This window comes from Daphnia magna, linkage group LG1, assembly GCF_020631705.1.
Source record: "Daphnia magna isolate NIES linkage group LG1, ASM2063170v1.1, whole genome shotgun sequence".
Lineage (NCBI taxonomy): Eukaryota > Metazoa > Arthropoda > Branchiopoda > Diplostraca > Daphniidae > Daphnia > Daphnia magna.
Genome location: NC_059182.1, coordinates 805,165 through 823,487, shown reverse-complemented (window position 1 = coordinate 823,487; position 18,323 = coordinate 805,165). Strand labels below are relative to the sequence as shown.

The 18,323-nt window shown below is 42.1% G+C and overlaps 1 protein-coding gene and 1 long non-coding RNA gene across 7 annotated transcripts; both read left to right on the top strand.

Moving 5' to 3' along the window:
• The first annotated feature begins 968 nt into the window (after positions 1 to 968).
• Positions 969 to 7,193, top strand: LOC116935378. Of its 6 annotated transcripts, XM_045175861.1 has the most exons (12): positions 1,219 to 1,380; positions 1,445 to 1,594; positions 1,750 to 1,911; positions 2,066 to 2,389; positions 2,466 to 2,724; positions 2,789 to 3,151; positions 3,215 to 3,337; positions 3,398 to 3,624; positions 3,693 to 4,482; positions 4,543 to 4,656; positions 4,718 to 4,951; positions 5,018 to 7,193. In XM_045175861.1, the coding sequence occupies exons 4-12, from the start codon at positions 2,139 to 2,141 to the stop codon at positions 6,860 to 6,862; spliced, it is 4,206 nt and encodes a 1,401-aa protein (XP_045031796.1). In that variant the 5' UTR covers positions 1,219 to 1,380; positions 1,445 to 1,594; positions 1,750 to 1,911; positions 2,066 to 2,138; the 3' UTR covers positions 6,863 to 7,193. The 6 variants fall into 6 exon arrangements, with proteins under 6 accessions (XP_045031788.1, XP_045031796.1, XP_045031794.1 ...); XM_045175859.1 differs by having other exon boundaries at positions 1,445 to 1,911; XM_045175872.1 differs by lacking the exon at positions 1,445 to 1,594 and having other exon boundaries at positions 1,221 to 1,380.
• A 3,340-nt stretch (positions 7,194 to 10,533) lies between these two features.
• LOC123474033 lies at positions 10,534 to 12,398 on the top strand. The gene is made up of 4 exons (XR_006648647.1): positions 10,534 to 10,747; positions 10,805 to 11,590; positions 11,648 to 11,845; positions 11,933 to 12,398. It is a non-coding gene; the product is annotated as an uncharacterized LOC123474033 (long non-coding RNA).
• Positions 12,399 to 18,323: the final 5,925 nt, after the last annotated feature.

Here is an 18,323-nt window from a genome sequence, read left to right as displayed (position 1 = left end):
TGAAAGACAAAAATTGTTGTGGACAGTGTCGACCAAATGAAACGAACTAAGCCTCAGTCGAAACTAAAAACATGACGTGTAAGTGTAACACGAGGACGTCAAATCTGCGCAGTGGGGATCTAGAGGACAAAACGTGCTCTGCGGCGGTATGTTAGGTCCTTGACTTTTTAAAAATCTATCAGACAATAAGTCTATGTGTCCACAGTGCTGTTATATGAAAGAGACGTCGTTCAAGGTGTCCCAAGATTTTAGAGGTCGTTAAAACGGGGCATTATTCCATGATAGAAAGGAAAAGGTGCGCTGTAGGTTAGGGCGTTTTTCAACAGCTGACATGGCTTTAAGGCTTGATGACCTTCGAAACGATATTGTTACATTATCTGTGCATTAGTGAACCAACGAAAACAATATCAAACCCCGTAAAATAGAGCAATTATATGCCATTTTAACTGAACGTCTGGGAAAACGTTTTTGATTTGTGTATGGAATCGGCTAGAAAATGTGGTAAGATTCAATAGTCAGAGGCCATTTAAACTTTATGCTTAAATAATGGAGTATGAGTACCTATTCTGAAATATTATGGACTTCTCTCTTGGCCTTTAAGTTAGTGCTTCTCTCCAAACACTTAAGTGTCCCGTCCAAAGTCATAAGAGATGTAGAGTGATGAGGAAAGACAACGTTAATGGCAGATGTGGACGCCAAAAAGCAGATGAGCAGCTTTTTATACGACATCGTGATTTAATTAAGATGCACAATTGTACATCGTAGTCAGGCGTCTTCTTTTTGTGCAATAACCTATGCAGTATGCCTATCCTTATTGAATGTTGAATGGACAACATGGCGAAGCAATATACACTACGGCAGTTTGTTTGAATCTCCGAAGTCTACGTCTCAATAGAATTTTGTGCCATTCCCATACGTAGCTATTGGTCAATGCAATTTGTTTTTCAAGTTAACATAAGTAATTTCAAAAGTGAAACTTATCTGTTGTTTGTGATTTTGTACATCATCCCAGTTCCCTTAAGAATGATCGCCTATCCTCTACGTATTTATGTCTGCTTCCTTGCATATTACCTCCAGCACTTTAAGGGTTGTGGAACGGAAAAATTTGAAAAGAAAAGATGGTCTCTGTTGTTTTTCTTGAGGATAAAATTTAGTTTTCATCCCCATCCCTGTCTCATTGCCTAAGGACTCAAACGAGGTCATTTTCAGCTTTCCCTGCTGCTATTGTGCAGTCAGACTTTTGAATCGTGCAGGGAAGGTTCTACAGGAGGTGGGCAGATGGGTCGAATTGGCAGAAATGTTTGTGATTCTTCATCAATCATCAGGTACAGCAACCTTCCCGTCGTTGGCATCAGTCCGGAATCGTTCACCATTCACACGGTTAGCCACGACAACGTTTAGGTTTAGGATTACCGTTTTGCTACATTTCACTGTTTCTCACCAGATCTGCTCATATGTTTTAAGGACTACTCTAACTTAACAACCAGCCGCTGATGTTAAGTACCTACGGTCTGCGTCTATCAGTTTATATTTGATGATGTTTGCAGGAAAGTCTTGTTTCCCTAGTTACCCTAGTTTTCCTTTATGTCTTACGGTATGCTTACTGTTTACATTTTTTTTAAATTATCTGTTCGTTTTCAATTGTCATGATGTTTGACATGGCTTTACTCTACCGCTATTAAGACACGACATTTTCTTATTTCAGCACACGAAACCTATTTTCAAGATGCGTCAAATTTGTATTGGTAGTTTTTAGGTGCACGATTGCGGCCATACATGCCCCAGTCTTCTGAGATACGTCAAAGCACGAAACTGGTTTAAACAATTTGTTTACTTTTCCCCCATTCGTGATAACCAGCCGCATACGCGAACGATTGGGACAAAATGCGAAGAATAAAAGAAAAAGAAAAGGTAGGTCCCTTAATCTTTGTTTATTAACAAAGTTTATATTGACGGTTTATCAAGCATTGTGTGGTGAAACATCTTGAAATTCACACGGACATGTTCGGATAAGAAAAAGATATGATATCTTTGCCACTGCCTCTAAAACATTTATTCTTTGCAGAGTCCTACACGTAGTACACGCGTTGTTCTCACAGTCCCTACTTCTGAAACGAAAACCTTCGTTTTTATGGAACATGGCAGACAAGGGTGGTGGTTCTCTGTGCTTCGAGGACCAGCAGCTCATCTCTTTTTCTAGCCTTCAATGTGACGGCAACAACGAAAATATTTTCCTTAGGAAAATTAATGGTGAAACGCTCGCTATCAAGAAACTTGCACCCACCTGCGATGGTGTTGGCCAACAGGAGGATCAGTGGGAAAAGTTAATCAAGTTGCGCGATAACCACATAGTCCGTTATCGCCAATGTGTCGTCCATCAAGACGTCAGGTATTTGGCCGTTAAAACTTTGTAGCTCGTTAAAAAAACGATTTAAGCCATTTCAAAATCTAACATTTTCACGTAGATATCTAGTCATGGAATCATGTCAGGGATCGATGCTGAATTATTGCCGTAAAAATCTGGATGACAGTGTTGCATCCGCTGTCAAAGGCATCGATATTATGTGGCAAGTAACTTGCGGTGTTGATTATCTTCATCGCAATAAAATCAGCCACGGTGATTTAAACCTTGAAAATGTTTTGTTCTGGAGAAGAGATTTGAAATTCAAACGAGTTGTCGTTAAAATAACTGGTTACGGATACATCAAGGATTTCCAACCTCGGGTATGTAGAATGTGTCAATATTCCAGCCATGGTGGTATTAACCTTTCTTTTTTTTTTTTGCAAGGATAATGTCAAAAGTCGGCTTGGTATTTTGTATTATGCAGCTGCAACGAAGGAAGAAGTCTTTCCAAATGGGCCCATTACGCTGGAAAGTTTGACTGAAATTGACGAGAAACATAGGTCCCTTGCATTAGACTTAATCAGGGTTCCAACCAAGGCCGATTTTAGTGACTTGGAAGTGACTGGGTTGCTGCGACACCCATTTTTTATTCGTTGCAGTGAGGAAAGTCGATTGAGGCTTTTCAGAGAGCTGCAGATGGATGCGGAACTCTTCCGAGTACGCAACCAAGACGCACTTCAAGCGTGGAAAGGCTGTTTGGATAAAAGCGAATTCCCCGATGAAGAATTCGAAGAGTTAAAGGACACTGTAAGCATTAAGAGTTTTCGATGGTTAATGGTACTATTAACTATGCTCCTGTCCTTTTTCTAGATGCTTGCAGATAATGATGAAATTACATCATTGCTTATTGAGGCATTCAAAACTACGCCTCAGTTATTCTCGGCATATATTTGGCATATCACCACTAGCCTCAAAATTAGCAAGGACAACAAAGTAAGTAAAACTGAATCGTCGGCCGTGTTGCAGTCTAGTAATATTACGAATTGCTTTCAGAATCAATCCGTTGAAATTCTAGAAATATTGGGAAAAGGGAATTACGGCAAAGTCTTCAAATGTAATTATACCGATGAAAGTGGAAAAACGTATCTGGCAGCATGTAAAAAATGCAGCCCAAATCCAGACGCAGTAGATGTGTTCAACCGAGAAGTTCAAACCCTTCGTCAACTCAATCACCTGTTCGTCGTAAAATACCTGGATTTAGTAGAAAATCAATCCAAGAAGTATGATAAAATAAGAATTTTTATTGTCTGGAGCCATTCGTGTTAATCTGTTATTCTTTGTTGAATAGGTATATCGTCATGGAGTTATGCGAAGGCTCTTTAAAGGATTACGTTGAAGGAAAGCTGGAACGAATACCAATAGATTCGTTGGATGATAAAATCCTCATAAGCCAAGTGGCTCTTGGTGTTGCTTACATCCATAGCAAAGATATCATCCACAAAGATTTGAAACTTGCCAGCATCTTGCTCTGGTGTCAAACATCCAACTCCCGCCTAGTTTTGGCCAAAATTGCTGATTTTGGATTTGCTAAAAAACTGAAGCCAGGTCAAACCGAGTTTAGTTACACTGCTCATCCTGGAACGGAAAACTACATGGCACCTGAGCTGCTCAACGCGCAAGGGTCTGCCTATCCGGCATCTTTTGCTAGCGATGTTTACGCTTTTGGAATAATCATTGCAAGGATAGTTAAAAAAGGCGATCACCCATTCTCCTCGGGGGACGTGTGGCGAAAAGCGTCTATGGTTCACGGACTTCTTCCGCAAAATATTCAAGATCTCAGCTGGGATCTACAAGATTTGATTATCAAATTAACCGACAGAGATCCGGGCAAACGTCCCATGATGGCATTAGTGTTGCGCCATCCTTATTTTGTCTTAACAAACGAGCGAACTAAAAAATATTTTCTTGACCGACTTTGGGTCAATATTATATTGTGTGACGATGGAATCGATCTGTTCGCAGAAAAAATACTAAGCGCTCAAAGTTTGGACGAATGGTACCAGGGCTTGTCTGGTGATAAGCAGTTCACTACTGAAGACATTGACAGATTGGCAAAAATCTTTCAATTCTTCTGCGACGTAAGAAGTTGACTTTCCTATCGCTAATCTTACATAATTTAAACATTCTTAATATTTCAGCTTAAGCCAGATAGTCTGCCAGATATGGTATATCCTGAAAAAGAATATTCCCAAGCCATTAAGGAAGCTATTGCGATCGATTACGATGCTGATGTTGGATTCCAAGTTGATAAGGTTAATGGATTTTACACATTCTCGTGACACTGATGCCTAACATCCCTCACATGTCCCTTAGTTGAATCGGGGAATTTTCCTTACGCGCTATCGCTTGGGAAAATTGATTCTACAATCGCCAATACTTCTCGTGTCGTATTTCTGGGCACATTTACCTTTTATCCTTAGCCTTAATAAACCACTGGCTTCATCGGTAACGGGTAGGGAGGATGATAAACAGAATACTACCAACACCGCTAGTCGACCACAACGTCTGTCGAGAGAAATGGATCCTGAAGTGGAAAGGAATTCCAAAGTTTGTATTTAAGCTTTTTAAATATTCGTTTTGACGTTTATCTAGTTAACCTATGCCTGCACACAGCTTATTTCGGAAATCGAATGGAGTAGTTTGTTTTGTGAAGAGGAGGAATTCGTCAACGAACTATGGACTATCAAATATGGGGGGCAGTACAACAAATCTCCAGAAACAGCACGAGAAGTCATTGAACTAGTGGCAAACTGTAAGATAACGGAAGAAGTTTGGTCTGCTATGCTGAACCAATTTGAAAGCCAATTAGAGCTTCTGCTATTAAAAATAATTAAAAGCTCCGCTTGCAACGCACCGAAATTGACTCGAATGCTTTTGAAACGGAATGGAAGTCTCCTAGAGCTACAAGTGATGGATTCTTCTCGTTTCACTCCTTATGATGGCTTTGATGTGCTATACCCGGCTAATGAAATAGTGCGTATCTTTTTTAATGAGGTAATGAGGCGTATCCTTCTTGAAGCGGATGTGAACGCTACGGTTGATTCAGTGAAATTGGGATATCTTGCTATTCAGTATGCAGCTACTAAAAATTTCTCTTCATCACCGAAGATAATCGAGGTTCTTCTAGAACATGGAGCAAGTCCATCTAGTAATGGCTACACGCCATTTGTTGCAGCTGCCAGAAACGAAGGACATTACGCCCTTGAAATGATGAAGCAGCTGCTAGATTACAGAGGCAGTAGTAACGCGAATGAGCTTACTTTATTTCTCTGTTGCGCTTTGATCAACTACGGCGAGTGTGGCGTGGCATTAGTAGAACTGTTGCTCAAAAACATAAAAACCGAAGCAATCCAATTTCACGAAGAATTACTTATTGCGGGATTGGCTGATGAAGTCCACGGCCTAAAAAAAATGAAACTGATTCTTGAAAAGGGAGTGAAACCTAATCCCGCGAGTAAAGATAAATTCACAATACTTCACTTTGCTGCTTTGCACCAAACCACGCAAACGCTTGCTATTATTGAGACCCTGTTGAAATATGGTTCTGATCTTAATGCCTCTGATGAATCTGGCAACACGCCGATTCATTGTGCAGCCATCAATGAAGGAGAACATGCCTATGAAACGATGAAATTTTTGTTCAGCAAAGGAGGAGATGTCAACATCAAAAGAAAGGATGGGCTTGCCCCTGTTCACTTTGCGATGTTAAACAGGGGAATTTGCGGAGACAAAATGAGGAAATTACTTGGTGTCGATCAAGAAAGCTTTAACGTTCCCATTGACAACTCCGGGTTTACGCTACTTCATAACTTCGTGAGTGCCGATCATGCTGAAGTTGATGTCGTTCAACTGATACTCGACCATGGAGGGAATCCTAATACTGAGGACAAATCCGGAATTTCACCACTCCACTCCGCTCTCCAGAACCACAGCCAAATCGGACTGACCATTTTGCAGTTGCTGCTTCAAAAAGGAGGAAATCCTAATAGCTATATGGGTATTAAAGAGTTAAGACATCAACCTGTACATCACGTAGCCATGTCTCTAAACGAGAATGCAGGTGAGCAGATGGCGATCCTCCTTGAAAACAACGGAAACGCGAACGCAAGTAACAAAGACGGCTTAACGCCTATGCATGTGGCCGTCTATAACCCTGGAATTCACGCACCCAAGCTTGTGAAGATCCTGCTTAATCATGGAGGAAACCCAAATGCTGGTGACGCGGCCGGTCTCACACCAGTTCATTATGTCATTTCGAAGAAAAATAGTAATTCGTTGGAAATCTTGAAGCTTTTGGTGGAAAATGGAGGAAACATTTTTCAGCTCGATAATTGCAGAATGTCCCCGTTCATTTTTGCCATTCTACAAGGAAGTGAAAAATACTGTCTGCCCGAAGTAAAAAATTACCTTATGGAAAAGGTTTCTGGAAAATGTTTTCAAAGTCCTAGTGGAACGTAAGGGCTAAGAACAATTTCTAAACATGTAATGGTTGCAAACCTGGTAGGCGGGCTTTCAATTGTTATTTTATTTTAAATTGCTGTGGTATTCTTTATTTACTTCTATCTGCTATATTTTGTAACACTTTGGTCCTTGGCAGGAGAAGTTGTGTGGTGGGATATTGGGTTCAATAATTAAATTGGCTTGTTGTCTTTTAATAGTAACTCTACCCCAATATTAAGGTGTATTGTACTTCCCTTGTGCACAGTAGATTTGCACTTTTACATGCATTTAAACGTAGTCCTATGAAAAAAAAAATCACGGTTGAGTTACTACACCGTTCGTAAATTTTCTTTGAATTTCACCTTTTAGCTTTTACTATAAAAAAAATACTAATGCAAAAACGATGTACGGGAGGAGTACAAACTCGTATGATGCTACCAACAACTCTGGGTACCGTACGTCCGAAGCAGATAAGGTAGGTGGTGCTAGTGCTAGAGCATTTTCAAGGCGTTTGTTTCTTTGTGGCTGGTGACGGAATGATGTCACTAAAGTCCTATCCACTTTTCTTTATGGGGCCCTGTAAAAACAAAGAGATAATTCACGGTTGAGCGCCATGGGTCATACCCGTGATTCAAAGTAGGGAAACGGTTGAATGAGGTAACAACGGAATCAGGACTAGTGATGATAAAATTTCGACCGTCGTGCGTTTTGCATGTTTGTGTATTTTGTTGATGTTTTGAGATATCATCTCCGGATAATCGCTTTCGTTTTGTTGGGCTAGTTTAGGTTTTTCTAATCACATTTTTAGCCGCTTAGTGCCGGCTAAATCTGACCGGACACTGGCGTCCAGTACGATCGTGATCGTCAACTCGCCCAGGGAGAGTTTGCACAGCGTCGACACGGTGGTTTCTTCTTCTTCTTTTTATACGTGTGAAACGACGTCTAGTAGCAAACTGAATCGCACATATGCGTAAATACGATACACTGTTTTGCGTCCACCTCTTTTTCCTCAACATGAAAACGCTGTAATGAACTGATCGTAATCAGCCGGACCTAACGTGGCCCAGCTGCGAATGGCCGTCGTAAATCAAAGAGAAACTCGCGTCGATATTTAGAACCATTGCTCATAAAAAGATTCTCCCCTTTTTTGGCAAAAAGAAACCGAATTATGACTTGATTTCACTTAGACGCGCTTCGCTAATTGCACGTAATGATGTTTTGCTCATTTGATTATTGGCAGAATCGACCGAGATGAGAGACGACGCGAGCGTCGAAGAATTGATGAGCAAATTCGACGCAACGATAGATGAAGCTCTCTCGGATAATTGACGAGTTAAGGGATTCCATCATCCGCAAGAGCAGTTCGGTTAAATCGATGACGTCCACCACGTTCAGCAGCCGATCCAGCACGGCCGTCACCCGATTGCGGACGGCGTCTCCAAACAAAACGACGCAGTTTACGAAAGAAGAGAACACATCGTCCTTCACCTCTAGTTGAACACCACTTTCTTCCGGCAGAAGCAAACCGCAGCCGGCTAAGAGATCGAATTCCATCGAATTGACATCCGGCATGCCGGAAGAGAAGGCCGCTCTTTTAGTGCGTAAATTCTTCTGCAATTCCGTCATTGAGACGAAGATGTCGCGCATCGCAAAGACGGAAACCATCATGGAAGAATCCAGCGAATTCGGATGCTCTTCATCTTCGTTTAGCGAAGAGAAAACTCTGCTGGCGGTGGAAGCGTTCTCTTCTCCATCGCCGCAGTCGGCGGAAGCTTACGAATGTGACGTTTTCTTCCATCGTCCATCCAGCGAGGCGGAGGGGATGAGCACGTCGTCCTTCGGCTCCGTCCTGGACGTCATGGAAACGACGACCGATGATGAACGGAGCATCCGCACCACGTCTTCCACGACGATGACCAACACGACGCCCTTCGACACGAACTCAGCGACATCATCAATCGTCCGGATCGGCCGTCGTTGCTGGATTCGGCCATGTCCTCTTCGTGCGCCACTCCGGTGACGGATGAATTTCCTTGTGCCACTTCGGAATCGGCTTCCATCGCCATTAGCGTTTGTCAGACGACGACCGACTCATCGTCTGTGGGATCTGACTTTTCCAGGTCGGGATCGAACAGCATCCGCAGGAATAAAACTCAACGGCATCAAACTGTGATCAGGAAAGACAAGAACAGTGTTCCGGCTGTTTCGGTCAAGTCTTCGACGAGAACACCGCCCAGCAGAAGTCGATGCGGGGCTAGTAGTTCTCAATCGAGGGGGCCAATCATCGATCCAGCGCATCCCCTTCGCCATCTACCAGCTCAACGTCTGGACTCCGACGCCGCTCCAATGGCAGCGGTAGCTCGTTGAAAAAAAGTTTCAGGTGAGTGGTGAATTATTTTTGAAAAATTGGAGGAGAAAATCCGATTTGCGTTGAAGGAAGGGAAATTCCTTGTCAAATGAACCAAGCATTTCCGACAATCCAGGAAACGAGTTTCTTCGCCATCTGGAGTAAAGGATTTTCGCCTCGGAACAGGTTACGTTCATTTGTTCGTTGCTTTTATTGATACTTGCTTCTACGCGGTTTCCATCATATCCATCCGAGATCCGTGGAATGTGGAGGGGTGAAAGAGCATTTTTAAGGCGTTTGTCTCTTCGTCGTTTGCGAAAAAATGCCGTCATATTTGATTTCCCATCTCTATATGTAATCCTGCGTTTTCAAACACATTAGTCACGGTTGAGCGCCGTCGGGAACTTCCCCCTAGGCCCTGCCCGTGCTCCTTTTTGGTCCGTAGACCGAGGCGGAAGTTAGTTCCTCAAATTAAATCACATCAATTAAAATACCATGGCCGCTATGGCCTGTTGTTAAGTCCGTTGGAGTGATATCTACATGCTCGACGCGATACTATCACGACGGGCCACACGTACAATCCGTCTGCTCGTTGAGCGGCTCATACCATCCCTTGACTTAACTGGTATACTTACCTTTGGTAAAAGGCCGATTGAGTCCAGACGATACGTGTGTGCACTGGGATCAGTGTTTAACCTATTAGCATTGACCTAAAGACGATTCCCTAGGCCGATGTCGCATGTAGCCTACACTCATGTCCTTGTTGGTCCACCTATATCACCACGAGTCAAAAGGCAGGCCTAAAAATGCTCAAAAGAATTAGGGCCGTTTAGGCCTTCGTTGGGGAGTGATAGACGCACATGCTCGTCCTGATATTATCAAGACCGGCCACCGTAGCGCCATACCCATTGAACGACCGTTACCATTGACTTACCAATTGCTTATTTTTGGGGGTAACAGCCGGTTGGTGTATGAACGATACTAGTGTGCACTGGGACAGTGTTTAACCTTTCTACTTTTTATTACCATGTAGACTTCGGTAATATCGCATGCACGTTATCATTCCCATCATCCTCCTGCAAAATAAACATTTCGGATTAATACCGTAACCGAAAGCCTAATACCGTTTACAGAGTTTGGGAATCCCCGTCAAACTCATCTCCGACCGTAGCGACTCGCAGTTTGTCATAGGAGCGGACCAGGCTCGTGGCTACCATAATGTTTGGGAGCTTCTGGCGTCTGCCACCAGGGGGATATCGAACGTAGGTAGTCTTTTTCACACAACACAACACAGAACACCATTCAACACTCACCTGGTGGCGACGTCAGCAGTTACCCAACGTTATTGGAGACTTGGAGTCACGCTCTCAAGCACGCCACGTCATATAGGGCTGTTCGACATCTTTTTTAAGATTTGTTGAAATCGTGAAACGCAGCAACTCATGTATTTTTTCGTCTGCTACGAGTGACTTGTGTAGTTCTGCGAAATATTAATTTTTTAAAAAACAGTGATAGAAAAGGGGGTTAAGACCTCTTATGAACTCAGATACTTCAATGTAAGTAACAATACTGTTTTTAATGTCGGCTTCATTACTAATTATGAACCTTATTAGATCAACAATGAGGAAAAGGATGATGATGATGACAAGGAATAAGTTCGTCTCCCCGTTGTTTCGTTTTTGCTGTAAAGTAATAAACGATGACCATTATATTTGTACAATTGTTACTGCATTAAACTTGACACCATTCCTTGACACATACTTTCAGGGTTATTTTTACATAAAAAAATTGTCAGTTTAAGATTATTTGTATGGAACGTTAGTAGGCTGTGTACGAAGGGAATTATAATTTTGCATTAAGAAGATTCCAGGTTATGAAGGAACTTGGTCTAAGCATTTGCTAGTAAGATGTCGGATCCATTCATGTGGTTGCATGTTTCGATTTGACCAATAATTCATATCAGACATGAAGGCTGGGAAGACAGTGAAAGTGAAGTAAATGCATTCTGCGTAAAGCAATCGACCTTCAATACAACTGTTATCAAATTGAGGCAAGTAAAATATAATTAAGTGAAACTAAGCTAATTTTCTAGATCTCGAGTAATATTTTGTAAATATTTATCTAAACTCAAAATTGAAAGCCAGACAACAAGTAATGGAATGTCATGTATATTTCTCAATTAACAAAAATTTCATCACTTGAATCATAACAAAGAGCTTTATCGACGATTCAAATCTAAATCTTCCATGAAGTAAGTTAAGTTCAGCCGAATCTTTTTACTGCCTTGACTTACGCATTGAAGAAGATTCATCATCTGCCTAGGAGTATATTCCTTCAACAAAGGCATAAACAAAATTATTAGCTGCTGACGACGCGAATTTCTTAAATTAATGACAACGGTATTAATACTAAATTTGATTGAGTTACCGTTTGTTCTTGAATCCATTTTTCCAAAGAATTTTCAGGTAAATAATATGCCTTTATGTATGTTTCGACAATATGTGGGTCAGGAAGAGGTCTTAGACGTGTCAAGCTTTCCACTTTGACTTGAAAATGCCTGAAGTCTAACTGCATTAGTGCACGACCTTCGTTCGTGCATTTTCTTACAGCGGAAAATCTAAAGAATTTCAAATCGGATACGGTCTTACATAAAGGTGCGTAAAAAAAGGCCGAATACCCGTCAAGTAGTGTATGGTAACAGGCACGAAGAATTTTATCCCATAAAATGTTGCAAATTTCAGGAGGCAGAATCTGAGGGTAACAGACACGAAGGACACTCAAGTCGTAGTCACTGAGAACCTGCGAAAGAAATAAGAATTACATCATAGATGGAATATGATTTTGATAGCTTTTCGTTTCAACAAGATATATGAAGATATCTGAGGGAGCAATTTTTGGAACAATTGGACAACAGTCTAAACCGTGTTTCCACAGAGAATTAGGAATACAATATGGACAATCACTGTTAAACATTTGTAACTTTTCCAAATAACGTGTTTTGGCCTCAATACTAAGTCCACTGGCATAATTAGACAGTGACATAGTTAAACACTAACACTATAACGAACTAATATATAAAGAAAACACATCAGAACTTCAAAACAACCCCGTTTTCTATCACTGTTTTTTAAAAAAATTTATATTTCGCAGAACTACACAAGTCACTCGTAGCAGACGAAAAAATACATGAGTTGCCGCGTTTCACGATTTCAACAAATCTTAAAAAAGATGTCGAACAGCCCTATACGCGTCTCTGGTTTTAGTCATGATGGCGGGGAAAGTTTTCAGCAATCTGTTTCGCTTTTTCTTCATGTATGTGGTTGTGGCTTCTAGTGGATTATCAATAATCGTGCAGGGTGTTATTGTTGCGGATCACGACCCGCCACCTGACGGACAATTAACTAGGTCGGGCCGACTAGTTCGCAAGCCCACTATTTTTGATTTATAGTATGTGTAAGGCCGCCAGGGGTGCTGTGTTCAGCGTCTTCTTGGTGGCCGATCTCGGTTAATGTTCCTTCTTCGCAATTGTTCAACAAGGTAGAGCAGACGCTATTATAAGTTGTGTCAGAGTCTGAATAAAAGCTAGAGAATCAGCAACAATTTACCTGAGTCAAGTGTCTTCAAATCAGTAATTACTTATCAGGTATTATCAGTAAGAGTAATTATTGTCAATGGTCCTTCGAAACTAACTAGTTTTTAAACAGAATTCTGTACAACTCGATTAAGTAACACTGCTAATAGGTCAAGCCACGCTACAGTCGTGTCAAAGAAAGAGTGTTGAGCACCTTGCGTAAGCATTAGTTTTAATATACTTGATAATTTACACTTATTTAAGTATTGTCGTCCTAACTATCACTCCCTTTTTGAAAGAAGTTAGTCTAAAAGCTGAATTCAGCCACTCCAGGGATGTACCCGAGAAGAACTCCAATTAGTCATGAAGTATCTCAGCGTATCAATGTAATCTAAGTTACAAGATAGTTCTAAGTTAGTGTGTTAATCCTTCTGCAAACAGTATCTCAACAGAATCAGAAGACTTGGGGCATATCATGCTCGCATCAAATTTGGTGAATTTGGCCCAAGTCTCACCGAACCTGTAGAACCTGAATACAGGCCATTGCCCCACGGTGTAACAATTGATGCAAAACTAGGTGCCTACGAAGAAGGTTTCTATAGCATTGCAATCAAGTATCTTCCCCGTGACGAAGCTGTTGCCATCACCAACATCAGAGTGAATGCTGACTATAGAAGATATCTAAACTTCCTGAGAGGATTACCGACTCGTGAGCCAACGCCAAGGGAACAAATTCATCCAGAGATTCCCTTGCCAGCTGTGCTCCAGCACCCAACACCACGTGAACCAGACTACGGAAGCACTCCGATTGCAAGGTTTTACGGGTACCAAGGACCTAGAAGCCATCCGAGGTCGCGTGGTCAATCTACCGTTGCAGAGCAGTCAACATCTCTAGCAACCAGGAACGTGGTCGTTCGCAGCCTTCTCGAAAACGAAAGAAGAAGAGAGGCTGAGGTTATTGAACAAGAAGTCGGTGCAGAAGAAACTGAAGACATCACTGAAGTGGAGACCAATTTTTCGATCAGAACAAACGATTCTGAGACTATCATTCAAGAAGAAAGTGAAGTAGAGGAGACAGTGAAAGGAGAGAGTGAAGAAAGCGGTTCGACCACATCTGAGGAATTCATCTTGTCCATCAACGAACGAGAATTTTGAAAAACCTCAGCGAATTCGCTCAAGAAGAGGCTTCATTTTTTGTTTTAAGTTCCCTTCGTATTATGTTAAACTAAGATCTTAGCCATCTAGTGGTAACAAACAAATTTTTTGTAACTCGACGAATACGTCAATAGACTGGTTTTCAACAAGCATATTTTCTTGTTGCTTTCTGAGAATTTAAAATACTGCCTTGAACAACTTTAATTTCCTTTTCCTCAAGATCGATTCTCAAATTCGTAGATTACTGAAATCAGTCTAATTCCAAACAATGGCGACCGCAAACAAAAAGCAACAGGCGCAGACTTTAACGCTCTTAACAATAGAGACATTGGAAAGGGAATTACACAAGAATTTGAAAAGTTATGATGAAGCTTGCAGAGACAATTTGTTGGAAGCAGCAGAAACAGCTTACGAACTAGCTGATGACAGAGCGCTAAGGCTTCTTAAGCATTATAGAGATGTCATACCCCAACTAGACGCCGAGATGCAAGCAAGATATGTCGACAAACACGAAGAGTTTGTAGACCGTCATCATACAATGGTTATCGATTGGAAAAGAAGAAGGCCAACTGCACCTTCGGAAAGAGAACCCTCTGAACATTCGGAAAATTCGGATGAAGAGGAGACAACTCCGACAACAACAGGAAACGTTGCGCAAGCAACAGGTGTACAAGCAACCAATACAGTTGCACTGCAACAACAGCAAAACTTCATGAGCATTGCTCATCTGCTACCAAGAATTGAATTAGCCAAATTTGAAGGGGATTCAAACAAATGGAGAGATTGGTGGGCGATTTTTCGAACACTTATACACGAAAATCCATCACTACGACCCATCGAAAAATTCAGCAGATTGAAGATGCACATGAGCGAAGACGCTGCTGGTGCAATATCATACCTGGACTTAACAGAAGAAAATTACACCAAGGCAATCGACATTTTAAATGGGAAATACAACAGGCCGAGATCAGCAAGAGCAGACCACTACATCGCAATTACGGAATTGCCTAGGGTAGATCGAGTAGAAGACTACAAGGCAATGAGGAAGTTGCACGACAGAGCAATGGGTCACGCCTTGAATCTTGGCGACTTAGAAAAGAATTCTGCACAAAATGAAGCAATTTCAGAGATAATTACAAGAAAACTACCTCTTGAATTAGTTTCAAGATGGCATGGGGAAACAAGAAGATCCCGTAAAACGTTAAAAGATCTCTTTACCTTCATCGACAGTGTAGCAGAAGATTGGGAATATGCGTTCTCGACTGAAAAGAACGAGAAGAAAAAACCTAAGCAAGAGGCTACTGAAAAAGCAAATCGAGTAACATTTGCATCCACACCAACGGCAGCGGAATTAGCAGTGACAGGAACTACAACAATACATCCGAAAGATCGAAAAGAGAAGACCTCAACAACAATAAAAAGACCATGTTTGTTCTGCAAAGACAAACACCCCACGTACAAATGCGAAGTCGCAATAGAGAAGAAACTAGAGCAAGTTCGGAAGGAGAAAAGGTGTTGGAGGTGCCTCGGACAGAGTCACCAAGTGAGAGCCTGTTGGAAGACAAGCAATTGCGCCAAATGTGGCAAGGGTCACCATACAGCCATCTGTAATCAGACAGTTCGGGCGAAAACAGTGACAGCTACGGTAGCAGCGTCCCCAATGTTAAAGGCAGCAGATGACGCTCCACTCTCAATAGAAGCACGCCTATTCGGTGGCGTGTACGTCCAAACAGCAACTGTTATAGTGGAAGGGCCAAACGGTTGGCACAAAGCTATAGCGTACATTGATCAAGGATCAAATGCAACACTGATCCGAAGCGAACTCGCTCAAACTCTAGGACTTCAGGAAGTGGGAAAAATCAAATTGAAACTTCAGGCAGTGGGTCATCTACACCCAGAAAAGGAACGAAGTGTAAGAAAGTTACGACTACGCGGGATAATTCCGGATGCCGAATCAATTGATTTAGAGGCGATTGAGCAACCCGAAATAGGAAAGGTTGCTGGATCGACAAAGACCGAATTCGTCAGTGAACTCTGGAACCAAGGTTACAAGTTGGCTGATGATAGAATTTTGAGCGGGACAGCAGGACCTTGCCAAATAGACATTTTGATTGGAGCCAATCAAGTCTGGAAGGTACTAGGCTCAAAACAGATCGTTTCGAAGACTGGAATTAGAGCCATCGAAAGCAAATTGGGTTGGTTACTACTTGGGCAGGATGAGACAGTTGCGATTTCCACCACTACGGCGATCGGCTTCCTCCTAAAGGCAAAAGAAGGAACACCACAATACCCAATGCAAGGCCCGAATTCGAACAGAAACGATGAAATTGATTTTGCGAAGTGGTGGAAATTAGAAAGTCTAGATCCACTAGAAAATGTGCCACTTTCGGATCGCTGGAAATCTTATACAGACTCCATCAAACAAGACGAAGATGGACATTATGTCGCACCGCTCCCATGGAACGGGAACAAAAAATACCTCAGCAAGAATGACGCCATGGCAGAAGGTCAGGCAAGGGCGCTGATGAAAAGGATGGAGAAGGATAACGAGATGAAGACTTCATACGAAGCTGAGTTCAGAAAACTGAAAGAACTTAGATTCATCTCTAAAGCAGACACCAATTTTAAGGGTATCTACACGATTCTACCCCATCACCCAGTTGTCCGTAAAGACAAAATCACCAGCAAAGTGAGACCTGTTTTCAATGGTTCTGCGAAGCCGAAAACAGGATTCAGCGCCAACGACTGTCTCGAAGAAGGACCCAATCTGAATCCTGACATTCTTGATGTTATCCTGACGTTTAGGCTAAATCCAATTGCCTGGACAGCTGATATCCGACAAGCATTTTTAATGGTAAAATTGCTAAACGAGGACGCGGAAGCGTTAAGGTTCCTTTTAGAAGACGAAAACGTCCCAGGAACGCTGCAGACCTACAAATGGAATAGACTACCATTTGGGCTAACATGTAGCCCGGCAGTGCTCAGGACCGTCCTAAAGAAACACCTCGAGTCATACAAAGGCGAACTAGCAGTAAGCAGTCGCCAAATGTTACGGCATCTATATGTAGACGACTACTTGTCAAATGCGCCTACATTAGAAGCAGCAAAGACCGTAATCGGTACGGTACTCAAACTTTTTTCAGAGGCAAAGATGGAATTGAGAAAATGGGTAACAAACGACCCGCAGCTGCGAGAGTATCTACAACAGAGCAATTTGACAGACGACTCATCCGATTCGTACTCGTGTCTTAATTTAGACCCACAAAAGGTACTAGGAGTGAGGTGGAATACCAGCACAGATTGCTTCTATTTCAAGTCTGACGTAATCGTAGATGTAGCCGCAAAAGTAAAAGTGCTAACAAAAAGATCGTTTGCTAAAATCTCGACCAAGCTTTTCGACCCCCTTGGATTCATTGGACCCATAACACTACAGTTCAAGCTACTCTTCCAGGAATTGTGGCAAGAAAAAATCGGATGGGATGACAATGTGAATTCACAAACGGAGAGTCGATTCAGAGCTATAGTGGAAGATTTGAAAGGTATAGACAGAATCCAAATACCTCGCATGATCTCAACAGCACCGACAGATGTAATTCAAGAATTACATGTATTCTGCGACGCTTCAACAAAAGCGTACGGAGCTGTAGCATACGCCAAGTCAAGAAATCCTGGATTCATCCGACTTGTTTGCTGTAAAACTAGGGCAGCACCACTCCCGAAAAACGAAGTTTCACTACCAAGGCTAGAACTGCTTAGCGCCGAACTCGGCAGTGTCTTAGCTGAACGAATCGTAAACGCAATTGACAAAGTGAAGTGGGAAGTGACACTATGGACTGACTCTATGGCAGCGTTAGGTTGGATCAAAGGAGATCCAGGGCGATGGAAACTATTCGTACGGAATAGAGTAGAGACAATTCAGAAGAGATTCAAACCAGAACACTGGAAACACTGTCCTGGAAAAGACAACCCAGCGGATTTCGCATCTCGAAGTTGCTCCGTCAAGAAGTTGACAGAGGCTTTTTCCTGGTGGGGAGGTCCCTCCTGGCTGAAACAAGAATCGTCTGAATGGCCTCAGCAAGACAACCCAACTTCGGATGACCTACAATTAATGGAAGTCGAAACGAAATCCAAACAGAGAATGCAAATTCTAGCAGTTTTCAACATGCCAGATTGGTTGGATTCACTGGTTTTGAGAGTAAGCAGTTATCTGCGATTACTGAGAACAATAGCCTGGATGTACAGACTCATGAAGAAGTTACCGCCCGGTAAGGCAATAGAAACAGTCGGAGTAGCAGAAATTCATTGCCTCTCTGTCTGCGAAATCAGCACCGCCGAGAACTTCATTCTAAGGACTATTCAACAGAAAGCGTTCCCAGAAATTTATGGATCCCTTAAAGAAGGAAAAT